At 44.4% G+C, this 20,395-nt stretch overlaps 1 protein-coding gene across 4 annotated transcripts in view; it reads right to left on the minus strand.

The window, feature by feature from the left end:
- Positions 1-20,395, minus strand: part of CYFIP2 (cytoplasmic FMR1 interacting protein 2) — a 133,315-nt gene that overhangs the window by 3,954 nt on the left and 108,966 nt on the right. For all 4 annotated transcript variants that reach the window (XM_004428593.3, XM_087429496.1, XM_014786143.2 and 1 more), the window contains exons 27-30: positions 9,549-9,621; positions 8,995-9,089; positions 3,156-3,394; positions 1,240-1,387 (exon numbers count right to left, since the gene is read on the minus strand). In XM_004428593.3, the coding sequence (XP_004428650.1) occupies positions 1,240-1,387; positions 3,156-3,394; positions 8,995-9,089; positions 9,549-9,621 (555 nt within the window). The remainder of the gene's footprint in view (positions 1-1,239; positions 1,388-3,155; positions 3,395-8,994; positions 9,090-9,548; positions 9,622-20,395) is intronic.

Consider the following 20,395-nt stretch of genomic DNA (forward strand, 5'->3'; position numbering starts at 1 on the left):
TCCTCAAAAATTAAAAATAGAGTTACCATATGATCCAGCAATTCCACTTCCAGGTATATACCCAAAAGAAATGAAAGCAGGGACTTGAACAGATATTTGTACACCTGTGATTATAGTAGCATTATTCACAAGAGCCAAAAGGTGGAAGCAACTCAAGTGTTCACTGATGGATGAATGGATAAACAAAATGTAACATACATTTACAATGGAATATTATTCAGCCTTTAAAAGGAAGGAAATTCTGACACATGCTACAACATGGTGAACCTTGAACACATTATCCTAAGTGAAATAAGCTAGTCACAAAAGGACAAATATTATAAGATTCCACTTGTATGAGGCACCTAGAGTAGTCAAATTCATGGATACAGAAAGCAGAATGGTGGTTACTGAAGGCTGGGAGGAAGAAAGAATTGGGAGTGAGTGTTTAACGGGTACAGAGTTTCAGAAGGGGAAGATGGAAAAGTGCTGGAGATGGATGGTCGTGATGGTTGCACAACAATGTGAGTGTACCTAATGCCACTGAACTGTACACTTATAAGTGGTTAAAATGGCAAATTTTATGTTGTATATATTCTACCATAATGGACAAAAAATCCTTTATGAAGTGGCTTCTGCCTCTTTCTCCTCTCAGCTGGTCCTGCAGACTCACCTTTTGTTCCAGCCATATATCTTCATGCCTCTGTGCCTTTGCTCTAGCTGTTCCTTTTGTCTGGAACATCCTCCCCACTCTGCACCCCATATTCTGCCCGGCTATTTCCTGCTGGTCATCCTGGACTTAGCCTAAGCATTGCCTCCATGAGAAGCCTTCTCTGGCCACGCTTCCCTGCCCCCTTGGCCAGGTTTAGATAGCCTTTCTTGACACTCCCATAGAAGCCCTGCTTACCCCACGACAGCGCTTGTCCCATCCCGGCGCCCGCACAACTTTCGTATTCAGTGAAAGTCTGTGCAGATGAGGACCCAGCATCAGCAGAGGCTGACTGGCACCGGGAGGGTGTATTTCAGGTCTGGAGCCCAACCCTGCCCTGTGGGGTGACCTGATTCATCCCAGCGGGTTATGAGCAAGTGACTCACGGCTTCTTATAAGAAAGTCCCCCTATGAGAAGGCTGCTGAGTATCTTTGCACCTACTCTCGGTGTGGGGAGTTGGCCTCCAGAAGCAGCTCACCCTCCTTTTCAGATGAAAGCCTGCTTGTCAGGCCTGGCCCTATCTCCCAGGCCCCAGCCATGAGCTACTTACCACATTCTTAATGATTTCATCCTTCCCGTCCTGCCTCTGTACTTTCAGCAGGTGGTAACAGAAGTCGAACAAGTCGAAGCGACGCTGCTGGCCCAGCAGGACAATGATAGAGCAGCCGGCCCAGTTCAAGCCGTCGCCGAAACACTGCCTAGGAGGGGGGAGAAGAAGCAGCTGGAGTGAGAGGCAGGGGAGGGAGGAGGGAGGAGCCTGCATCTTAGACCAGGAGGACAGCTAGTTAGCTGGCCTCTCTCTGGGCCAATTCTCTTAATCTGTAAAATGGGTACAAGCAAAGCTATGAGTGTGGATTCATTTGTTCCAGGGACTGTGGTTATTTATAAGCCCTTCTAGGGCCAGACCCGTGGCTTAGCGGTTAAGTGCATGCGCTCCGCTGCTGGCGGCCTGGGTTCGGATCCCGGGTGCTCACCAACCCACCGCTTCTCCGGCCATGCTGCGTCCCACATACAGCAACTAGAAGGATGTGCAGCTGTGACATACAACTATCTACTGGGGCTTTGGGGAAATAAATAAATAAAATTATATAAGCCCTTCTAATCACAAATAAGTGTCAGCTCATCACCCCGCTGACATAAGAAAAACTACCCTTGAAGAAGACAAACTTGCAGCAAAAGAATCCAACCAGCCCTTCAGATTTATGTGGCTGATTATTTCAGGCAAGTCAAAGGAGAATCTGTCTTGGCTCCATAAAGGAGCCAGAAGAACACCTGTGAGGGGAAGGGCCATTTCAAACCAGGAGACTAACTGGCCAGTGTAGGCTGAGGGCACAGGGACGGAGCTCGGTGGGTGCAGGAGCAGGTGCTGCTGGTGTGAGGGGTCTGCGAGTCCTCTTGGGTCTGCTAAAGCTCAGCCTGCATGCCCCCAACTCTCCACAGCAATTTGGGCAATTTGGGAGGTTTGGGGTCATCTGTCTGCTGTTTTTTTCCTCCTCAAGCAGCAGCCGCAGCCCAGACTGGGCAGGTTTCCCTGGTTCCCCATTACTGTCGCTGGAAGTGCAGCCCCAGCAGCTGCTCTGGAAACAGCCTCCCCCTCCCACTCCCAGCACCACAGCCTCCAAGAAGCCTTCTCTGGCCCTCACGCACTTTTTCTCTAGAGCTCTTGGCTCCTAGAGGGCAGGCCTTGTCTGCCGTCTTCACCTCTGTTCTTGATGAGGAGCCGGGTGAGTGAGGGAAGAACTGGGCTCTGCTTCTGTCCTCTCTCGGGACAGGACTGGGTTCCTCTTAAAGATCCCCTGTTTATCAGGAGTAGAGGCCTCACTCATGAGCCAGGCCACCACGAGCAAGTTAGGGCCCGATCTCTGCCAGGGAAGCCTTTCTTTTTCTGTGAACCCTGGAGTTTTGTGGTGAGTGGAATGGACAGTGAGGTTCTTAACGCCCAACCCTCACCAGGGCTCCTCCTGCCCATTCAATCTGCCCAGCTTCCAGCCTCAGACAGACAGGCCCCGATGCGCACACTCACAGGCACACGCTCCATCTCTGCCTCCAAGGCTTGTTGCTTTTCCTGGAATGTCCCCATCTCCCCTCTAAGATTTGAATCCCAGGCAATGTTCAAGATCAGTTCTAGTCTGTGAATTAAATTCCTATAACCCACTAGTCTCTCTTCTTGGGCATCTGTAACCCTTCCTGCCATCCCTGCAAAGCAGCCTCATTTGATGCACCTTAAATGTGTGTTTCTTGTCTACTCTGGCCCCGTAAACCCCATGAAGCCAGGAAGCATCTCTTTTGCTCAGCATTGGTGCATGTCCAGCACCCAGTGCAGTGACCAACACACAGCATATGCTCGATAAACAGTTGTTGGACAGCCACCCCTCTCCACCTCTCTGGCTGAGCTCTGGTGGCCCGATGCCTCTTGGGGGGACAAGCAGGTTGGGGGGTGACCCTGCCTTCCCCAGGGGTACTCACTCAGCTGTGAACTCGTTGGTCCCCACGGGGATGCAGTAGACGAACTGCATGGCACTCCAGAGCCGGTGGAACTCGACACACTCGTCAACATGCATGACGCCGTTGGTGGGCGGCGGGCCCCGCCAGATGGGGTCCTGCAGGTAGCTCCGGATGCGGGTCAGGATGACCTCGAACATGGACAGGCCGCAGCACAGCCGCTCCTTGGTCAGCAGGTCACCCTCCCGAGCGATGGCAATTTGCTGGGAATGGAAGAGCATGTAAACCTTCTATCCACATCTCAGACCCCGTCTCCCACTTCTCACCAGAGATTCCTGAGCCCTGGAGCTGGCTGCACCTGGAATCCGTTCACCAGGACTGATGTCTGCCCAGAGCAGGGCACTGACTCTATAAACCTGAGTGTAGTAGCAGGGAAGTCTTGTGGTAAGTAAAACCTAGGAGCCATTGATAGAGGAATAGTTTAAAAAAATTTCAATCTACCCATGTCATGAAATGCTAGGTAGCCACTGAAAAGACTGAGATGATACTACTGCCGGTATTATTGCTACTACTGTACTATTATTACTAGACTAGCTCATAGTCACTGAGTGTGTGTAATACACCAGGCCTGGTTCTAAGCACTTGATAAGTATTGACTCCATTTATTCCTCACATCAACCCCATGAAGTAGGTGCCATTATTATCCCCATTTTGCAGATGAAGAAACTGAGGTTCAGAGAGGCAGCCAGTGAGTGGTAAAGCTGGGATTTGAATCCTGGTAGTCTAGATCTGTGGGTTAAATTCATAAGAGAATACAGTAAGTCGCAGAAAAGGATGTATACTACAACCCTATTAAAAGACATCAACAACAGAGAATCCCACAGACAGACACATAAAGCTATACGTGGGGTGTGTGTGTGTAAAACATTTTAGAAAGATTAAAACAGTTGTGCGAGCAACTGGAGCTTGGAGAAGCCGGTGGGATTTTCACCTTTTACTTAAGACATCTCTGTACAGTTGAATGTGCTACAATGAGCATATGTTACTCTTAAAATCTGCCGCTGATTTTACAGAATTATTTCCTCCAATCAGAAGTCTTCTGACCATTGTAAACGATCTCTATTAATAATTTAAACTGAAGGGCCAGCCCGGTGGCCTAGCGGTTAAGTTTGCGCGTTCTGCTTTGGCGGCCCAGGGTTCACCGGTTCGGATCCCGGGCGTGGACCTACTCAGCGCTCATCAAGCCATGCTGACGCAACGTCCTACATAGAAGAACTAGAAGGACCTACAACTAGGATATACAACTATCTACTGGGGCTTTGGGGAGAAAAAAGAAAAAAGAGGAAGATTGGCAACAGATGTTAGCTCAGGGCCAATCTTCCTCAAAAAAAAAAAAATTAAACTGGCTTCGCAGCTGGCTTCTGGTTACTGCATCTCTAATAATCAGCTGGCCAGACAAGCACATCAGAACATATTACTGTCTGCACTGTGAGGAAAAATGTCTAGGGGTAGAGGTCTCAAAAGCCATTTGCAAAGTAAGATAGAAAGATATTAACATCTAAGGCCAAAGTAAGGTGTCCAAATCTAGGGACAGAGCTAAAGAGGGCTGGCTTCCGAGACTGAGAGGTCTACAGGGCACTCGTGGAGTCAGCTCCCAGAGGGAGGTCTCCCCAGGGAGCTCATTTTACAGGGTGACTTCTCCCTGTCAGCTCCCTCCCTGGAGCCCCCCAGAAAGAGGGCAACCTTTCAATTAACCTATGGAGGGAAATGAACCAATGGAGAAAATGCCAACACCACATTCCAACCTGTTAGGAATGTGGGCCATGAGTGTAGTTGTCATGACAACTATAACTGAAAGAAACCTAGGACAAAAACATGAATTGGGGAAGAAGAGTTTGATGTGTGTTTCAAACCTGAAGGAGAGGGAACCCTGATTCTCGATGACTCATCTTGATTCTGGTGGCAGAGGAAGATAGCTCTTGAGCAGAAAAGGGACCACTCAAGTTGCCACAGTTAACTAGAAATATCTCTTTTAAAAAATCCTGAACCCAGTGCTTGATTCTGCTCTCACCAGGCAACCCGCTACACTGGTATTTGGACCCTGAAAGAGCTCTCCACTTCACAAAGAGAGTGCCTGGTACAGGGAAGATGCTCAGTAAATAAATAAAGGACCCATATTTGTTCTCGAGTCATGAATATTCTCCTTCATAAATCAATACAGAGAATTCTGGTTTACTCATTAATCTCCCGCGCATTTAGTTAGTCTGAATCAATCCTTAGGGCCTGACAAAACGGGGGGATCTAAAAATTAGCAATGAGGTTTATCTGCAGACAGACTTGGAACTCTGGTGACCCCCCCCACTACAGCCAACCAAAGGGTCTTGACTGAAATGGTTAGTGGCTCTGTCCCTTTCCTTGAAAAAGTGTTTACCCTTACAGTTTTTCCTGTGAACTATACAGGTAATACAAAGTCACTGGGTAAAATCTGGAAAAAAATTTTTTTGTGAGGAAGATTAGCCCTGAGCTAACATCTGTCGCCAATCCTCCTCTTTTTGCTGAGGAAGACCGGCCCTGGGCTCACATCAGTGCCCATCTTCCTCTACTTTATATGAGACCCTGCCACAGCATGGCTTAACAAGCGGTACGTCAGTGCACTCCCGGGATCCAAACCCTAGGCTGCCGCAGCAGAGAGCACGCACTTAACCGCTATGCCACTGGGCAGGCCCCCCGGAAAAAAATTTTTTTAATGTTACAAATAGGAAAATAAAAAGTCCCCATAAACTGATGTATGATTTGTTTGACGGTGTTTATGTATATGAGTGTGTATATGCATCTATATTTACCAAAATTTGGATCATACTATCCATACTGCTTCTTCCTCTTAGATACCAGTAATTTAAAAAACCATTTCGTTCAATATTTTCAGTAAATATTGATTTTTTAATGGCCACATAAAATGGCCATTGATATACACTCATTTATTTAGTCCTCTGCTCTTGTTGGTCATTTTAAATTGTTTATAAGTTTTCACTCTTACAGACAATTCTTAAACAACCATCCTTATACATAACACTTTTTGAGCTTATTGCTGGTTATTTTCTTAGGATAAAGTCCTAGAAGCAGAACTACTCAGTCAGAGAGTATAAACATTGTAAAGGCTTTTGCTACATAGTGGCAAACTAGCCTCAAGAAAAGCTGACCCACTGCATACCCATCTGTGTGAAGCCTGTGCCTTGCATCTTCACCGATACTTGGTGATCACTAAGAACAGTTCTTTGCCAAGGTGAGAGATTAAAAGTTGTACCCTGTCTTTTTAATTTACATTTCACTGACTGCTGGCCAATGAAATGTTCAGTTCAAAAAGGCTGAACACTTTTTCTTATGTTTGTTGGCATTTATATTTTTCATGTTGTGAGTTTTCTTTCATGCCCTTTTTTCTTTTGGTAAGTCTGTCATTTTCTTTTCGCTCTGAAAAAGTGCTTTATAGATTATTTGCTGCAAATATCCCCAATTTGTAGCTTGGTATAATATATATACTATATGTGTGTGTGTTTAACATAACCTTTATTCATTTCCTTTCTATTCCACTCACTGGGGGATTTTTCTCCCTTTTTCTGTCATTCTTTTCTGAGTTAACAAGGGAATAGAAAAAGCATCTGTGAAAATAAACTTCTGCCTGGAGTACTTTGGTACATCAAGTACCCTTTGGAGAAAACTGATATCTCAATACTCTTTCTTTATGTAATTCTTTGTGCTTTTGAAAGTCTTTCACTTATTTGTTCATCTTAATGATCATGTAAGGCAGCTCAACTGCCTTAGCCCATTTTATAGATGGGAAAACCGAGATTGAGATATGAAATGTCTAACACTAGATTATGTGACAATTTGGGGGTGAAGCTGGAACAAGGACCCTTGTCTTTTGACCCCCTGCCAGATGTTCTTTCCATGACAGCGCTGGGCAACAAAACAGGTCACCTCAATTTGTCTCAGAAACAAATGCAAACAACGCAATACTGTGAAAGCCTCGTGCCTTTCAATATGTAGCAGAATCACCCTGTCACTGACCGAGATGTTATGTGAGTTCCCTGAACCCCAGCTAGCTAAAAGTTAGTGTTTTGTTAGCTTTTCTTTGGTCTCCGGGACGTCTACATTTTGGACTATTCCTTGAAGGCCAGGAGATTTATAAAAGTGGCATTTCCTCTCCCGCAGAATGTCTGGGCTTTTGTTTGTTAAATACTCAGCACTTGATAAACTGAAATTTTTATCAGTTCCAAGGAAAAATGGTGTTCGCCAGAACAGGGAAAGAATTCAGTCTTCTAAGTGGAAACACATGCCAACCACTGGGTGCGAGAGGCCAGATTCTTGCAGGATGACACCAACAGTGGAGCAGATACATTTATATGTTGCTGGCTTGGGGGATTTCTCCCTAAAAGGAGATCTTTTGAGGATTTCCTCTGCTCAGCCCCTGAAGGCCAAAAAAGAAAATGTGTGCACTCCACAGCATCTGAATTCTCTCTGCAGTGACTCAAAGAACCCGAACGCCACTGAACGTCTAGTCACCGTTTTCAGTAAGGGGTGGGTGGCACACGGTGGGTCTGCTAGCGTTGGTCATCCACGTGACACCTGGGCAGATTAGGCTCTGCAATGTGCTCCAAATACCTGCCATGTTTTTCGAGAGAAGAGGCTGCCTTCTGCCCTCTGCTGAGGACGTGAGTCTTCAGACTCATAAGCTTTTGTGGTAACAGGAGAGAGGATGGACGGAATGCAAGTCCACGAGTGGATTTGAATCTTAAACAGTCAGCTTTGGGGAACAAAACAAACCAGCCTGGCTTGTCTCACCATGGTGCCCTGTTTCTCTTCTCCCTGAATCTTTCCACCGGTGCCTCCAAAATGTCAGACTGCTTAAACCAACTTGAAGGAGATACCCATGCTCTTTGTTGTCTCTCTTTCTCCCCATTTCTCTTCATTCCTGACTCCCTGCATAGTCTGTGAGTTCTCTGAGGACAGGGGTCCTGTCTTACTCATCTCCATGTTCACGGCGACTGGTATAGGTTTGTAAAAACTAGTTTTAAATACAGAATTAACACATGAGTTCATTCACCTTTGAAAATATTAGAACATTACAGATAAAGCTGAAGTCTTCTTCGAGTCCCCACCATCTCTGTCTCTTCCATCTCTCCTCAGAGGCTGCCACCAGTATGAACTAGGCGCGTATGGTTTTCTAGGAAAAGCTTTACCTATATGGTTTTGTTGTGTGTGTTTTAAAAAAATACAAATGGCATCATCCTCTATGAATTGGAATGCACTTGCTTTATTCACCTCCCATGTGTTTATGATCTATCCAATTGATGCATCGAGATCTAATTTTTCCTTTTCATTTTTATATGGCAAGTATTCAGCATTTAGACGCCTTCATCACATTTTATTTAGTCAATCCTTTATGATTGACATTTAGGTTGTTTCCAGTTTTTACTTTAACAAACAATGCTACAGTAAACATCTTGTGTTCCTGTAAGTGTTTTTCTAGCAAAGATATCCAGAAGTGAACTGCTGGCTCATAGAAGGTGGAGTCTTAATCCTGAGAGATAACTTAGCAGAATTCTTGATACCTAACAGGGGCGTAATAGATACTTGTCTGACTTCTTTCATGGCAGGACACAGGGTATAGAAGAACGAACTCAGGCCTGAGAGTCAGCAAATCTCATTCCAGACCTGCCCCTGCCATGACAGGCTTTGTAGTGTTAGACATTCTCTATCTCTCCCTGGGCCTCAGTTTCCCCACCTGTAAAATGAGGGGGTTGGACCAAATGCTCTCCTTCTGAAGTTCTTTTGGTTCTCAGAGTCTGTGGTAGAAGGATCATACCTGAGGGGTCCCCAGCCGTTCTATTAGAGGGACCAGGTGAAGTGGGGCATACTTGGCTTCCAGGCGTTTCATCCGGACCTCCAGACGCTCTCCCTCTGCAAAAGGAGCAGTAGGCAGAAAATGAGATTCAGGGCACAAGGGGGACCTGGGGGAGGAAGAACTCTCAGAGGACCTGGTGACTTATTTGTATTCTAAAACTTGGACGGAGCGTGTAGAACTTTCTCCTTGGTTCTGGAAAGTGTGATGAGGACTCACTAAAAGGAAAAATGTTCTATTATCTCTGTCCAACAATGGAATCATCTACCTTGTAGGGTGGTAAGTTTCCCATCACTGGAAGGATTTAAACCAAGGCTAGATAGCAACATACTAAGGATGTTCTAGAAAGACCAAGGAACAAGGCCTGGAGTGTCATTTCCAATACTACCATTCTGTGACTATTCAATAGCTTCCCAAAACTTTAACCTTCTCCCTTTCTGACTGCAGTTTACTGGGATTAAGTGAGCATGACGTTCAAATTCAAGTTGGCTATTTAGCTGCTGTTAGTGATTTCTTACCTTTGATGTAGACTCTAGGCAAGATGTTTTGGAAGGGCGCAGCATGGAGCAAATCACAGACTTCTTCCTGAGACTGCAAGCAGAGATGGAGGGAAAGAAAGAGAAAACCATTTTCAATTTTAAACCAGGAAGAATTTTCATTCCTAAAAACTTGAGCACTGGAGTCAGCTAGACGTGGGTTCAAATCCTGACTCTTCTACTTACTAGCTGTGGGATCTTAGGCAATCTGCTTAACCTCTCTGAGCCTATTTATTCATCTGCAAAATGAGGATGAGGTATTTTAATGGGTTGTTGTGAGGATTAAGTGAGAGAATGCATAACCTCATAGCGTAGTCCCTGGCACATAATGAGTGTAATATATTTTCATTATCATCTTATAAGGAATTTGTTGAAGAATTTGGTTGAGTGACAGTGGGATCAGAGATGTGTTTATCTGGTTGACTGTGAGGTCTGTGGGTTCAAAGCCGGTGGCTGGGCCAATCCTCCAACCCACTAATCTGGGATGATTTTGTGAAAAGGCCTGTGTCTGGTTGGTTTTCTCCACACCAGACTCCAACTAGTAAAACCCAGGACAGACAGGTTTTGATGGTGACTTGTTATGCATAAAAGCAAGCTTAAAAGCAAACATATACTACAAAGGTTGGAGGGAAAAGTTTGGGGGAGGATAGGCCTGGAAGATATGGTCTAATGGGCTTACTGTTTCAGGACCAGCTCATGATCACTGCATTTCAGAATACAGAGTTAGGGAGAGGGTCCCAGAAAAGCCACCCTCCACTGGGTCTTGGTTTCTCTTCTTTAAATTGTGGGGATTTGTATTAGGTAAGATCCAGGCTTTATTCAACTCTGACACTCTCGGATCCTAAACATCTGAGAAAATCAGGATTGTGAGTGTCCTTGGCTTTCTTTACCCAGGTATGGGGGGAACATGATCATCCTAGAAATGCAATAGGCCAGCTGCTCAAGAAGGGAACCTCCAAACTCCTTTTTCACTAGAGATCAGTCCTTGAAATGAGGATAGCAGAGGGAGGACAAGTAAACTCTTCAGAGAGGCCTGCTTGATCTAACTGATTGTAACTCTCAGTTTCTTAGCCAGAGGAGAAATTTCCCCTTTCTTAATTAGGCTGTTTCTTTCATAACCAGTGAATCAAATAACCTGGTGTTCATTGCTTTGTCTAAGCTTAGATCCTTTGATTCATCATATAATCTGAAAACTTATTAATCATTCAGGCTACTCATTAATTTATTAATATGGTGAATTATATTGATTGATTTTTGAATGTTGAACCAGCCTTGCACTCTTGGGATAAACCTCACTTGGTTGTGATGCATTATCCTTTTTATGTACCACTGGATTTTGTTTGCTAATATTTTGTTGAGGATTTTTACTCTATGTTCATTAGGGACATTGATTTGCAGTTTTCTTTTCAAATGTCTTTGGTTTTGGTATTAGGGTAACGCTGACCTCATAAAATAAGCTGCAAAATGTTCCCGTCTTTTTTATTTTCTGGAAGAGATTGTGCAGAATTGGCATTATTTATTCCTTGAATGTTTGGTAGAATTCACAAGTGAAACCACCTGCACCTGGAGTTTTCTTTGTTGGAAGTTTTTTTTCTTTTTTTAACTAGGTATAAAATTTCTTTAGTAGATATAGGACCATTCAGGTTATTGATTTTTTTCCTGAGTGAGTTTTGGGGGTTTGTGTGTCTCACGGACTTGGGCCCTTTCATCCAATTTATGGGCACAGAGTTGTCTGTAGCACACCTTTATTATTCTTTTGATGTCTGTGGGATCTATAGCGATGTCCCTATTTCATTCCTGATCCTGGTAATTTGTGTTTTCTCTTGTTTTTCTTGGTCAGTCTGGCTAGAGGTTTATCAACTTCATTGATTTTTTTCAAAGAACTAGCTTTTAGTTTCATTCATATTTCTCTATAGTTTTTCTGTTTTTAATGGTACTGATTTCTGTTCTTATCTTTATTATGTCCTTCCTTCTGCTTGCTTTGGGTTTAATTTGCTTTTCTTTCTCTAGTTTCTCATGGTAGAAGCCGAGATTACTGATTTAACACCTTATTCTTTTTTTAATATAACATTCAGGCTATTCTTTGATACCTCCAGTAATCAAGAGCCCAGTACTTCTGGAGGCAGCTCAATCCATTTTCGAACAATGCTAATGGTTAGAAAGTTTGATTTTTATTACGCCAAGGCTGCCTCCCAGTAGTTTCCATTCAAGATCTTTGTACTGCTCTAGAGTGTCACTGAATGTTTTTCTAGCCAGTATCTTCAGGCACTCTCCTCTCTCCTCCTTTCAGGGCCGAGCTCCTCACAAGAGTTTTCTACATCTCTCTCCATTTCCCAGTCTTTACTTCCCTCCTCAGCAAACAGAAATATCATGCCAGCTATATCGCATCACGGCAATGGCTCTGGCCAAGATTACCAAGGACTGCTCTGTCACCAAGTTCAATGGACACCTTCCAGTCCTCATCTTAGGACATCTCTAATCTATTAGGCATTGTCCTTCCTCAGCTACAATGACAATGAGTTCTGCTGGTTTCCACCATTTTGGTTTCTTCTTTCTAGATTCTTTAGGAGGTCTGACTTCTAACCATCCATTACATGTTGGTTTTCACCAAGGTCTCACTTTTCTTTTTTCTCCTGACTTTATTCTACCTGGTTTGTTTCACCTGCTCCCATGACTACAAGCATCACCTTTGATTCATCAACTTTGTATTTCAGCCAGACTTCTCTCTCAAGCTCCAGACTTGGATATCCAACTCCCTGCTGGATATCTCCACTTGGATATTCCACAGCTCAAGACTTCCGACTTGGATATCCAACTCCCTGCTGGATATCTCCACTTGGATATTCCACAGCTCAAGACTTCCTTTATTTTTTTTTTTGTGAGGAAGATCAGCCCTGAGCTAACATCCATGCTAATCCTCCTCTTTTTGCTGAGGAAGACTGGCTCTGAGCTAACATCTATTGCCAATCCTCCTCCTTTTTTTCTCCCCAAAGCCCCAGTACATAGTTGTACGTCATAGTTGCACATCCTTCTAGTTGCTGTATGTGGGATGAGGCCTCAGCATGGCCGGAGAAGCAGTGCGTCGGTGCGTGCCCGGGATCCGAACCTGGGCCGCCAGTAGCGGAGCGTGCGCACTTAACTGCTAAGCCACGGGGCCAGCCCTCAACACTTCCAAAGCTGACCTTCTTCCTCCCTTCTCACCTGGGGTTCCTCTGCTCAAAGAATGGCACAATCACCTCTTCATCTGCCCAAGCCTAAAACTGGGGGCTCATCTTCTCTCTCTTCTTTACTTCCTACGATCAACTAGTCCTCATGTCTCGATTCTCTCCACATTGACTGCAATGCTATGATCTCTTTAAGGGTAGGGGTGCTGTCTCTATTCTTACCTCTCATTGCCAGGGCCTAAGACATAATAGTTTCTCAATAATTATTTATTAAATGAATATTTGTTATCCCACATGTTCCTTAGATGAATAAATGAATTTATTTATCCACATGACTATCCTCCAAGTACAAGAATGCTATTACATCCATTCGTCCAACAAATATTTATCGAGCACCAGGTACTGTTCTAGGCTTTGCAGAAATGATGTTGAACAAGTCAGACTAGATCTTTGTGCTCATGGAATTTACATTCTAATTGATAGAGACAAATAAAAACAAACATCAGAAAATTTCAGATCGTGATAAAACACAATAGACAAGCTAGAGAGTGACTGAGTGGGGAAGGTTCTACTTGAGAGGGGGTGATTGGGGAAAATCTTTTTGAGGGGGAGATACTTGCATAGAGAATGGAATGAAGTGAGGGAGCCAGCCATGTAGACACGAGGTAAGAGCATCCCAGTGCACGAACCGGGGGCAGAGAGTAAACTGGAGTATAGTGATGCAGGGAGTCACAGCAAAGTCTGAAGCCCTAACGGCAGGGAGGGACCAGATCACGTGAGGCCTCACAGGCATGGCATGAAGTCTGGATTTTATTTTGAGTGCAGTGAGGAACTACTGAAGTATTCCTAGCAGATGATTGGTACACATAGCCCCACTGCCAAGTTTTCTTATCTTTCTTGTTTTCTTTTTTTCCAAAAATTTCAGTTGCTCCTAGAAATGTCTTATCACTAGAAAAGTTGTCCATTGTGTGAACTATCAATTTTCTATTTTGTTAATGTGGGTAAAATTGATCTTGGGAGCCACTTAGGGGATGGAGGAAGGGGAAGAAGGCTCTGGTCCTCTACAACAAGAGCAATGCTACTGCTTTATTCATTTTACATGATGAGCTTCCCCTTCAGATTTCTCTGGGGTAGAAAAGAGTGGTCCATTTATCCCCCTCTGCACCACTCCCCCAACCCCCTTCCTGGAGTTTGCAAACTGCTGGACCAGAGGCTCTTCAGACGGAGGGGGTGCACTTCCTGCCTGCATGCTTCCTGTGTGTTCTCTACTTGGTAATGCCATTTTGTTAATGAAGGTGAGGATAGAGAGAAGAATGTGGTTTCCTAATAGAGGTGGGAAAGCATTTGCCTGGAAGGTCTCAGAGGATGACCTATCTGGCTATTTGTATAATGAGGTGGCTGCATACTCTGCAACACCTTTTGTGGAAGGTATTTGTTAGCTGAGACCATTGTGACTGATAAAAATGTCCAGTTTGGAGCACACAAAAGCCTGTGTCAGGGATCCAAACAATCTTCCACCGTGGGTGCCTCTGCCAACGGCTGACCTATCTCTTATCTAATCTCTACCTTAAAGGAGCCACACTCAGCCTTCCACTCTGCCCAGGAACCCATCCAGCCTGTGAAGTGCACTGAGAGTGGGTTTCTCCCCCATTGCCCCCCTGGCTCTTTTTGCTTCAGCCAGGGCAGCTTTTTGTTACTTGAATGAACCACCTGGGCACCCATCACAGAATTTCTTCCTTCTCCTTGGAATGCTCCCGAACCTCTCTCTTTCCCCCACCCCATCTGCTTAGCAAATTCCCTCTTCTTTCAGATCTCAATTCAAGCATTATTCTTTCCAGGAAGACTTCCTCGTCCCCTCAATACCTCCCTGCCCGTGCAGGTTCCTTTGTTACGTGTCCCCAAAGACCCAAGTTCTTTTCCTTTTCAGCATTTGAACTCAATCTGTATTATACATGCCTATGTGTCACTATTTGATCAATTTCTACCTCCCCCCTACTGGAATGTAACCTTCACCAAGGTAGGGACAGTGTCCATTTTTGACCACATTTTATTCCCAATAGTGAGCACAGTGCCTGACAGAGTAAATGCTCAATAAGTATGTGGAATAAAAGTCGAATGCCTGTGGTAAGTAAGGGAATTGAGACTTAGAACAGTCTCTCTCCTATTTTGGGTTTTCTTATATAAGCCTAGATGTTTCCCCATATCACTAAGGGAAGTATTTTCTCTTCAATGTTACTGATGACTCTGTATGAACTAAGTGAAGCACTTTTAAGAAATGCTCCATGTAGTAAGATTTTCAGGTGTTTTTAATTTTCTATCCCTCTCTCCCTTCCTCTGTTTTTTCCCACTTGTATGTATTTACTCAATTTTCTACATTGAACACATATTCAAAAAATTAATTTGAAGAAACCTCTGAAAGTAACCAGTTCTTAACTCTAAAATAAGGAGCTTTTGGGGCCTTGATGCTGGAATCAGAGGGAAGGAAATGAAATCCCAGCATGCCACTTGGTCCAGCAAGGAAAAATATTTGCATAGGTTTAATAATGTAAATAATATTTGTTTCTTTTTTTGTTTTATTTTTTTAGGCTACACGTAAGGAGAAATCACAGATATAGAACAAAATATAAATGTTACAAAAAATACAGCTGTGATGATATAAAAGTAAAAGTGGGGCTGACAGGAGGCAGGAGGTGTAAGTGTTAGGAGCGGAAGTTAGGAGTGTTAATTTCCTCATCTTCCAGAGAAAGGAGTCAAGATACTAAATAATGTTACCAACAAAAGCAATAGAAGTCTAAGTGTATTATCTATGATTACAAAAGAAAACAACAAAAGTAAAAAGTAACATAATCAAATATTGAGAGGAAGAGAGGGGAGAGATGTAAATAAGCTAAAATCTCATCTTTCCAACTAGGGAGTCAATAAGTATTGTCTCAAGTTCCTAATTAAGAAATAGAGTTTAGCCTCCTATTATTAAGCATTATGGAGATAACAGCTGGGAGAACTAGAAACAGAAACGATTACAACAGGTTGCCTTGGGGATTGGGATACAGGTGGGGAGAGGTGCAGCGGAGCCAAGAATGATGTTTTTCATCATAAACTCATCTGATTATTTCATTTGTTATCATGTGCAATTAAGAACAATTTAAATGGAACAAAATGAAGAGGTTGGAATAAATGGTCTCTGAGGGTCCTTCCCTAGAACTGAGAGTCTTACAACACAATCACTCTGCTCTGCAGGGAAGGAGAGGCAATGAGTGTTTACTGAGCACTAACTATGTGTCAAGTGCTTTGTACCCATCGTCTGCTTTGTGCTTCAGAACACCCTGGGAGGTAGCTCTTATGATCCTGACCCTATTGGCGAGGTTGCTGAGACCCTCAGGGAGGTGAAGTTTCCTCACCAGGTCCACCCGGCAACAAGGAAGCAGTGGGCTGACATTGAGACCTACGGCCACCTCACTTCAACATCCCTGCATTTCCATGGCAGCCCATGCAGCCAGAGCCTCGGGAAGATTGAAATATTTTCCCTCCTCATTATACATACACATTTACGAAAAAACCATAAAATTACCAAAAACCATAAAATTACCAAAAACAGAAACTTACTTAAAATCTCACCACCTGAGAAACTTTTTAGCCTCACTCATATCTGATAGAATCACACCATTTGTTGCTTTATTTACTGGGTTTTTGGTCATAGCTACTAACATTCTTTAAACGAAAAAATTGTGACATATATATGCAGTTTGAAGAAAAATGAAGAGTCTTGAGCCATCTTCTAGCTGAAGAAATCTGAAATCACTGAAACCTGTTCCCCAACCACCAGGGGTAACCTCTATCCTGAATTTGTGTAAATAATTTCTTCGTAGGCAACAAATTTTTGAAGATCTGCTGGTGTGATTCCAAGGTAAATAACTGGACATCATGTGGTCACGTTATACCTATAAATTCCTTCTTTCCTGACCCTCCCAAACCAAAGTTCTCCATTCATCCTTATCCATCTCTTAAAGCCCCATTCAAGTTCCACCTTCTAGGATTCTTCCAAGCCCCTCCAGTCTACAGAGGTTTTCTTTTGGATCAGAGCCCTTATTCATTCAGGGCCCCCACCAAGCTACCTGCAGGTTGAGCTATCTAATCTAGCCCCAGCTCAGGGTCCTGAAATCTGTGCTGTTGATGGAGAATGAGAGCAGTGTTTCATATCCCATGCAAACACTGATTGAGAGAGAGTCTTTTTGGAGGGACCAGCCATACTCAGAACCTGCATTTAGTGATACGAGACGCCAACAAGAAGAATATAGAGAACCCAGGTATAATATTATCTAGAGATCAAACAAGGACATGCCAAATTCTGAATACTTTCTTTTTGACTAGGATATAGCCTGAGCAGAAATTAAGTCATTCATTCATTCAACAAATAGTAAGCATCTATTACACACAAGTCTCCTGAAAGGTGCTGAGATACAACAGTAAGTGAGGCAGACCTAATGCATCATTGTTACCAAGATGATGAGGAAAACAAGTAAATGGGCAATTTTAGTCAGTACTGCAATTGGGGTATGCATGGAGGCTTTGGGAACACACAGGAGGGGCAACCAACCCAGACATCCAGGGAGGATGACGTGGAAGGCTTTCTGGAGAAGGAAATGATCAGCTGAGACCTGAACCAAGGGTGAGTGTTGGACAGGCGAGGGGAACAGCACCTGCAAAGGCCCCAAAGCAAGAGGGGCCATGGTGAGTGAGGGGCTGATAGCAGCTTTCAGTGCTGGGGGAAGGTAACATGAGATGAGGAAGGAGGGGTAAGCAGGAGACAGATCAGCAAGGATCTTGTAAGCCTAACTTAGGTGTTTGGATGCTATCTTGATGGTTTTCATCAGGGAAATGGCATGATCACACCTGCAGTTTCACCTTCTGGCAGCAAGTGAGAGAGAAAGGAAGGGGGGGGTGAGGTGGGGCATGAAAAGGGTGTTGGAATGGCCCCAGCAAGAGAAAGGAGGGTCTGGAGCAGTGGCAAAGGAGATGGAGAGGGGGGAGCAGAGGTCAAGACCCAATGACAGACTGGATGTGACAGCAGAGAGAGGGGAATGACATCCATGCCGAGCTGTTCACAGGCTCAGAGGACACAGCAGGTTTGCAGGCAGGAGGAAGCTGAGATCAGATCCGGGCAAGGTGAATTTCTGATGTCTGTGGACATCCAAGAGATGTTTAAAAGGTAACTAAATATAAGGTCTGGGGCCCCACAGAGTCTGAGGAGTGGACCTGAACTTGGGAATCATCAGCAGGAGGATGGAAACTGACTCCAGGGGAAGGAAATACACAAGTGCGAGGGCAGGTGTGGGTGGGTGTTCTCAAGGCCCTTACAGATATTTCAATTCCTCTGACTCTATGAGACCAAAGAAAGATAAGGTGCCAAGTTGCACTTGAGATCAAGGGGAGACTGATAAATTCTGGGCACTTCCATGTCTACCAACACACAACCTGAGGAGGGGTGCCGGGCCACCTTTCAAGCCAGATGTGGGGAGGAATGCTACTCCCGTGCATTTGGTGCTACCTCTTCCTTCCTTCCTCTAGTTCACCAAACATCCACTGAGTGCTTGCTCTGTGATCTGACAGCCAACCCAAAGTCTCAGAGAGAAGGATGGTGTGCTCCACCTGCTGGAGGGGGGCCTGGATGCTGCAGGAAGCATGACGACAGGTAAGACAGGAAAAACTAGATTGTAATGAAGTTTATAACCTAGTGGGGGAAGAAAGCCAAGGACACCTGTGACTGGGAAATAAAAGAGAATTGCTAGGTGCAAGAGAAGGGCTCCGGAGATTCGGAGTTGGGAGAAGCAACACCAAGTTCCTTGCAGAGAACAGGCATTTGATCAAGTGTGTGCTGAAAAAAAGAACTGGGAGGAATGAGGTAAGGACGGCTTTGAGATAGCCTGAAAGGATGGGCAGGGTTTTGAACCGGCAGGAAAGGTGCAGTAGCAGACAGAGGGGAGATAAGATCAAAGACAAGGTCACTGTTGTGAAGAGAGCAGGAAATCATTTGCTCAGGCTTGTGAGGGAGGGGTGGCTGACAGGGCTGCAGGCAGGCAGGAGCCAGGCTCTCGGGTCTTAGGGGACTTGTAGGAAAGGCCGAGGCAAAGCCCCCTTGCTGTGGAAGAGGAGGGACGGGGACTCCTGGTAACTGAGGGCCTGCTTATTAAGCTCTGGGGACTTTATATTCATCACCTCATTTATGACAAAGACTCTAGTAAGTAGGTGCTTAGCCCCAGCATTTTTTGGGTGTGCAAACTAAGGCTCAGAGGTTTCATCACTTTCCCAGAGTCTCATAGCTATTGAGTACAGAGGCAAGACTGGAATCTGGGATTTCTGAATCCAAAGATACGCCCTTTCCGGTAGAGTGCCTGGGAATCAACCTGAAATCAGGCCAAGAGAGCCCAGTGTAATCCACCCTTGCCTTCTCCTTTGCCTCTCGATGTCATTTTGGTCTTATTCTGTATAATGGTCTCTAGACTTAGTGACACAATTTCTTTAATTGTAAGGCACTGTGTATTCTTTGGATATAGGCAGAGTGTAAGTAAATACAGCAATACTTCTTATTAAATGAAGAAACGGGTGAAAAGCTGGAGCTGAGACCTCTCAGGATTCTCTTGCTGACCTAGGCATGGTCTGATCTGTAAGCGGCCACTGGGCCAACAGGACAATCATCTTTCCTAAAACCAACCTCACCCTGCTCTTTCATTCTGCTTCACTTTCTAAGTTTTACAGCACTGGATGGGACATAGATCTTTCTGAGAGGGACGAAGGCATGAGGATTCCCCTGTGCCTGCAGCAAGTCTCAAGTCGGGAATGCTGATTTTAAAACTGTAAGTGGCCAATTAGAACCTGCTGGGTGGTAAATATCCTTACCATCTGAGTTTCCCATACTCATTAGGCCCACTTCTGCCCTCCAGAATACATCTCCTTCAAAACCATTAGACTGTACACTCAAAATGCTGGGTGTTGGGAAGGAGAGGTTGGGCCTGCAATGGGGCCAATGCAATAGCAGAGGCCCCAGGGAACTACGTTCATTGCAAATCACTGGAATGTGAAATCAGCAAACTCATGGACAGGAAAAAAAAATGGAATTAAGTCTGAGTTTTAATTAGAACAAAGACCCATGGTCTTCCCTCCATCACGCTGCCTTGAAATGGAAACAGTTGACTGGTTAATAACATCCAGTTAGTGTCCTATGCCTTGCTATATTGCCTTGTTAGGCTGGACTGTGCATCTGACCAAGAGAAAGTGGGTATTTCAGTTGCCTCCCAGATACCAAAGCAGGACAAACTAGAACGTCAGGACAACCGGGCAGTTTCCAGGGGTCTCAGACCACTTTGCTTTCACTGGGAGAGAAGGATACCATCTTGTCAGGGTTTGAGTTTATTTTGGGGGAGGGGGATTGATTTCCAGCAGAGATGACAAAAAAGTATCAACCAGGGCTGCTGTGAATAGCTTATGCAGATAGTGTACTGCCCAAAGGCATCCCATCGTAGGGGGTGCCAAACATATCTTAGATGTCAGAGATTGATTGTTTATAACATAATGATCTTCTAGCAGATGTATTTTGTTCTTTAAAAATCAATATATGACGATAATATTTCAAAAGAAGGAGGTGAAACATCTTGAAGGATATCTTTTCAT

This window comes from Ceratotherium simum, chromosome 4 (assembly GCF_057802395.1).
Source record: "Ceratotherium simum simum isolate JZ-2026a chromosome 4, ASM5780239v1, whole genome shotgun sequence".
In the NCBI taxonomy this organism is placed as follows: domain Eukaryota; kingdom Metazoa; phylum Chordata; class Mammalia; order Perissodactyla; family Rhinocerotidae; genus Ceratotherium; species Ceratotherium simum.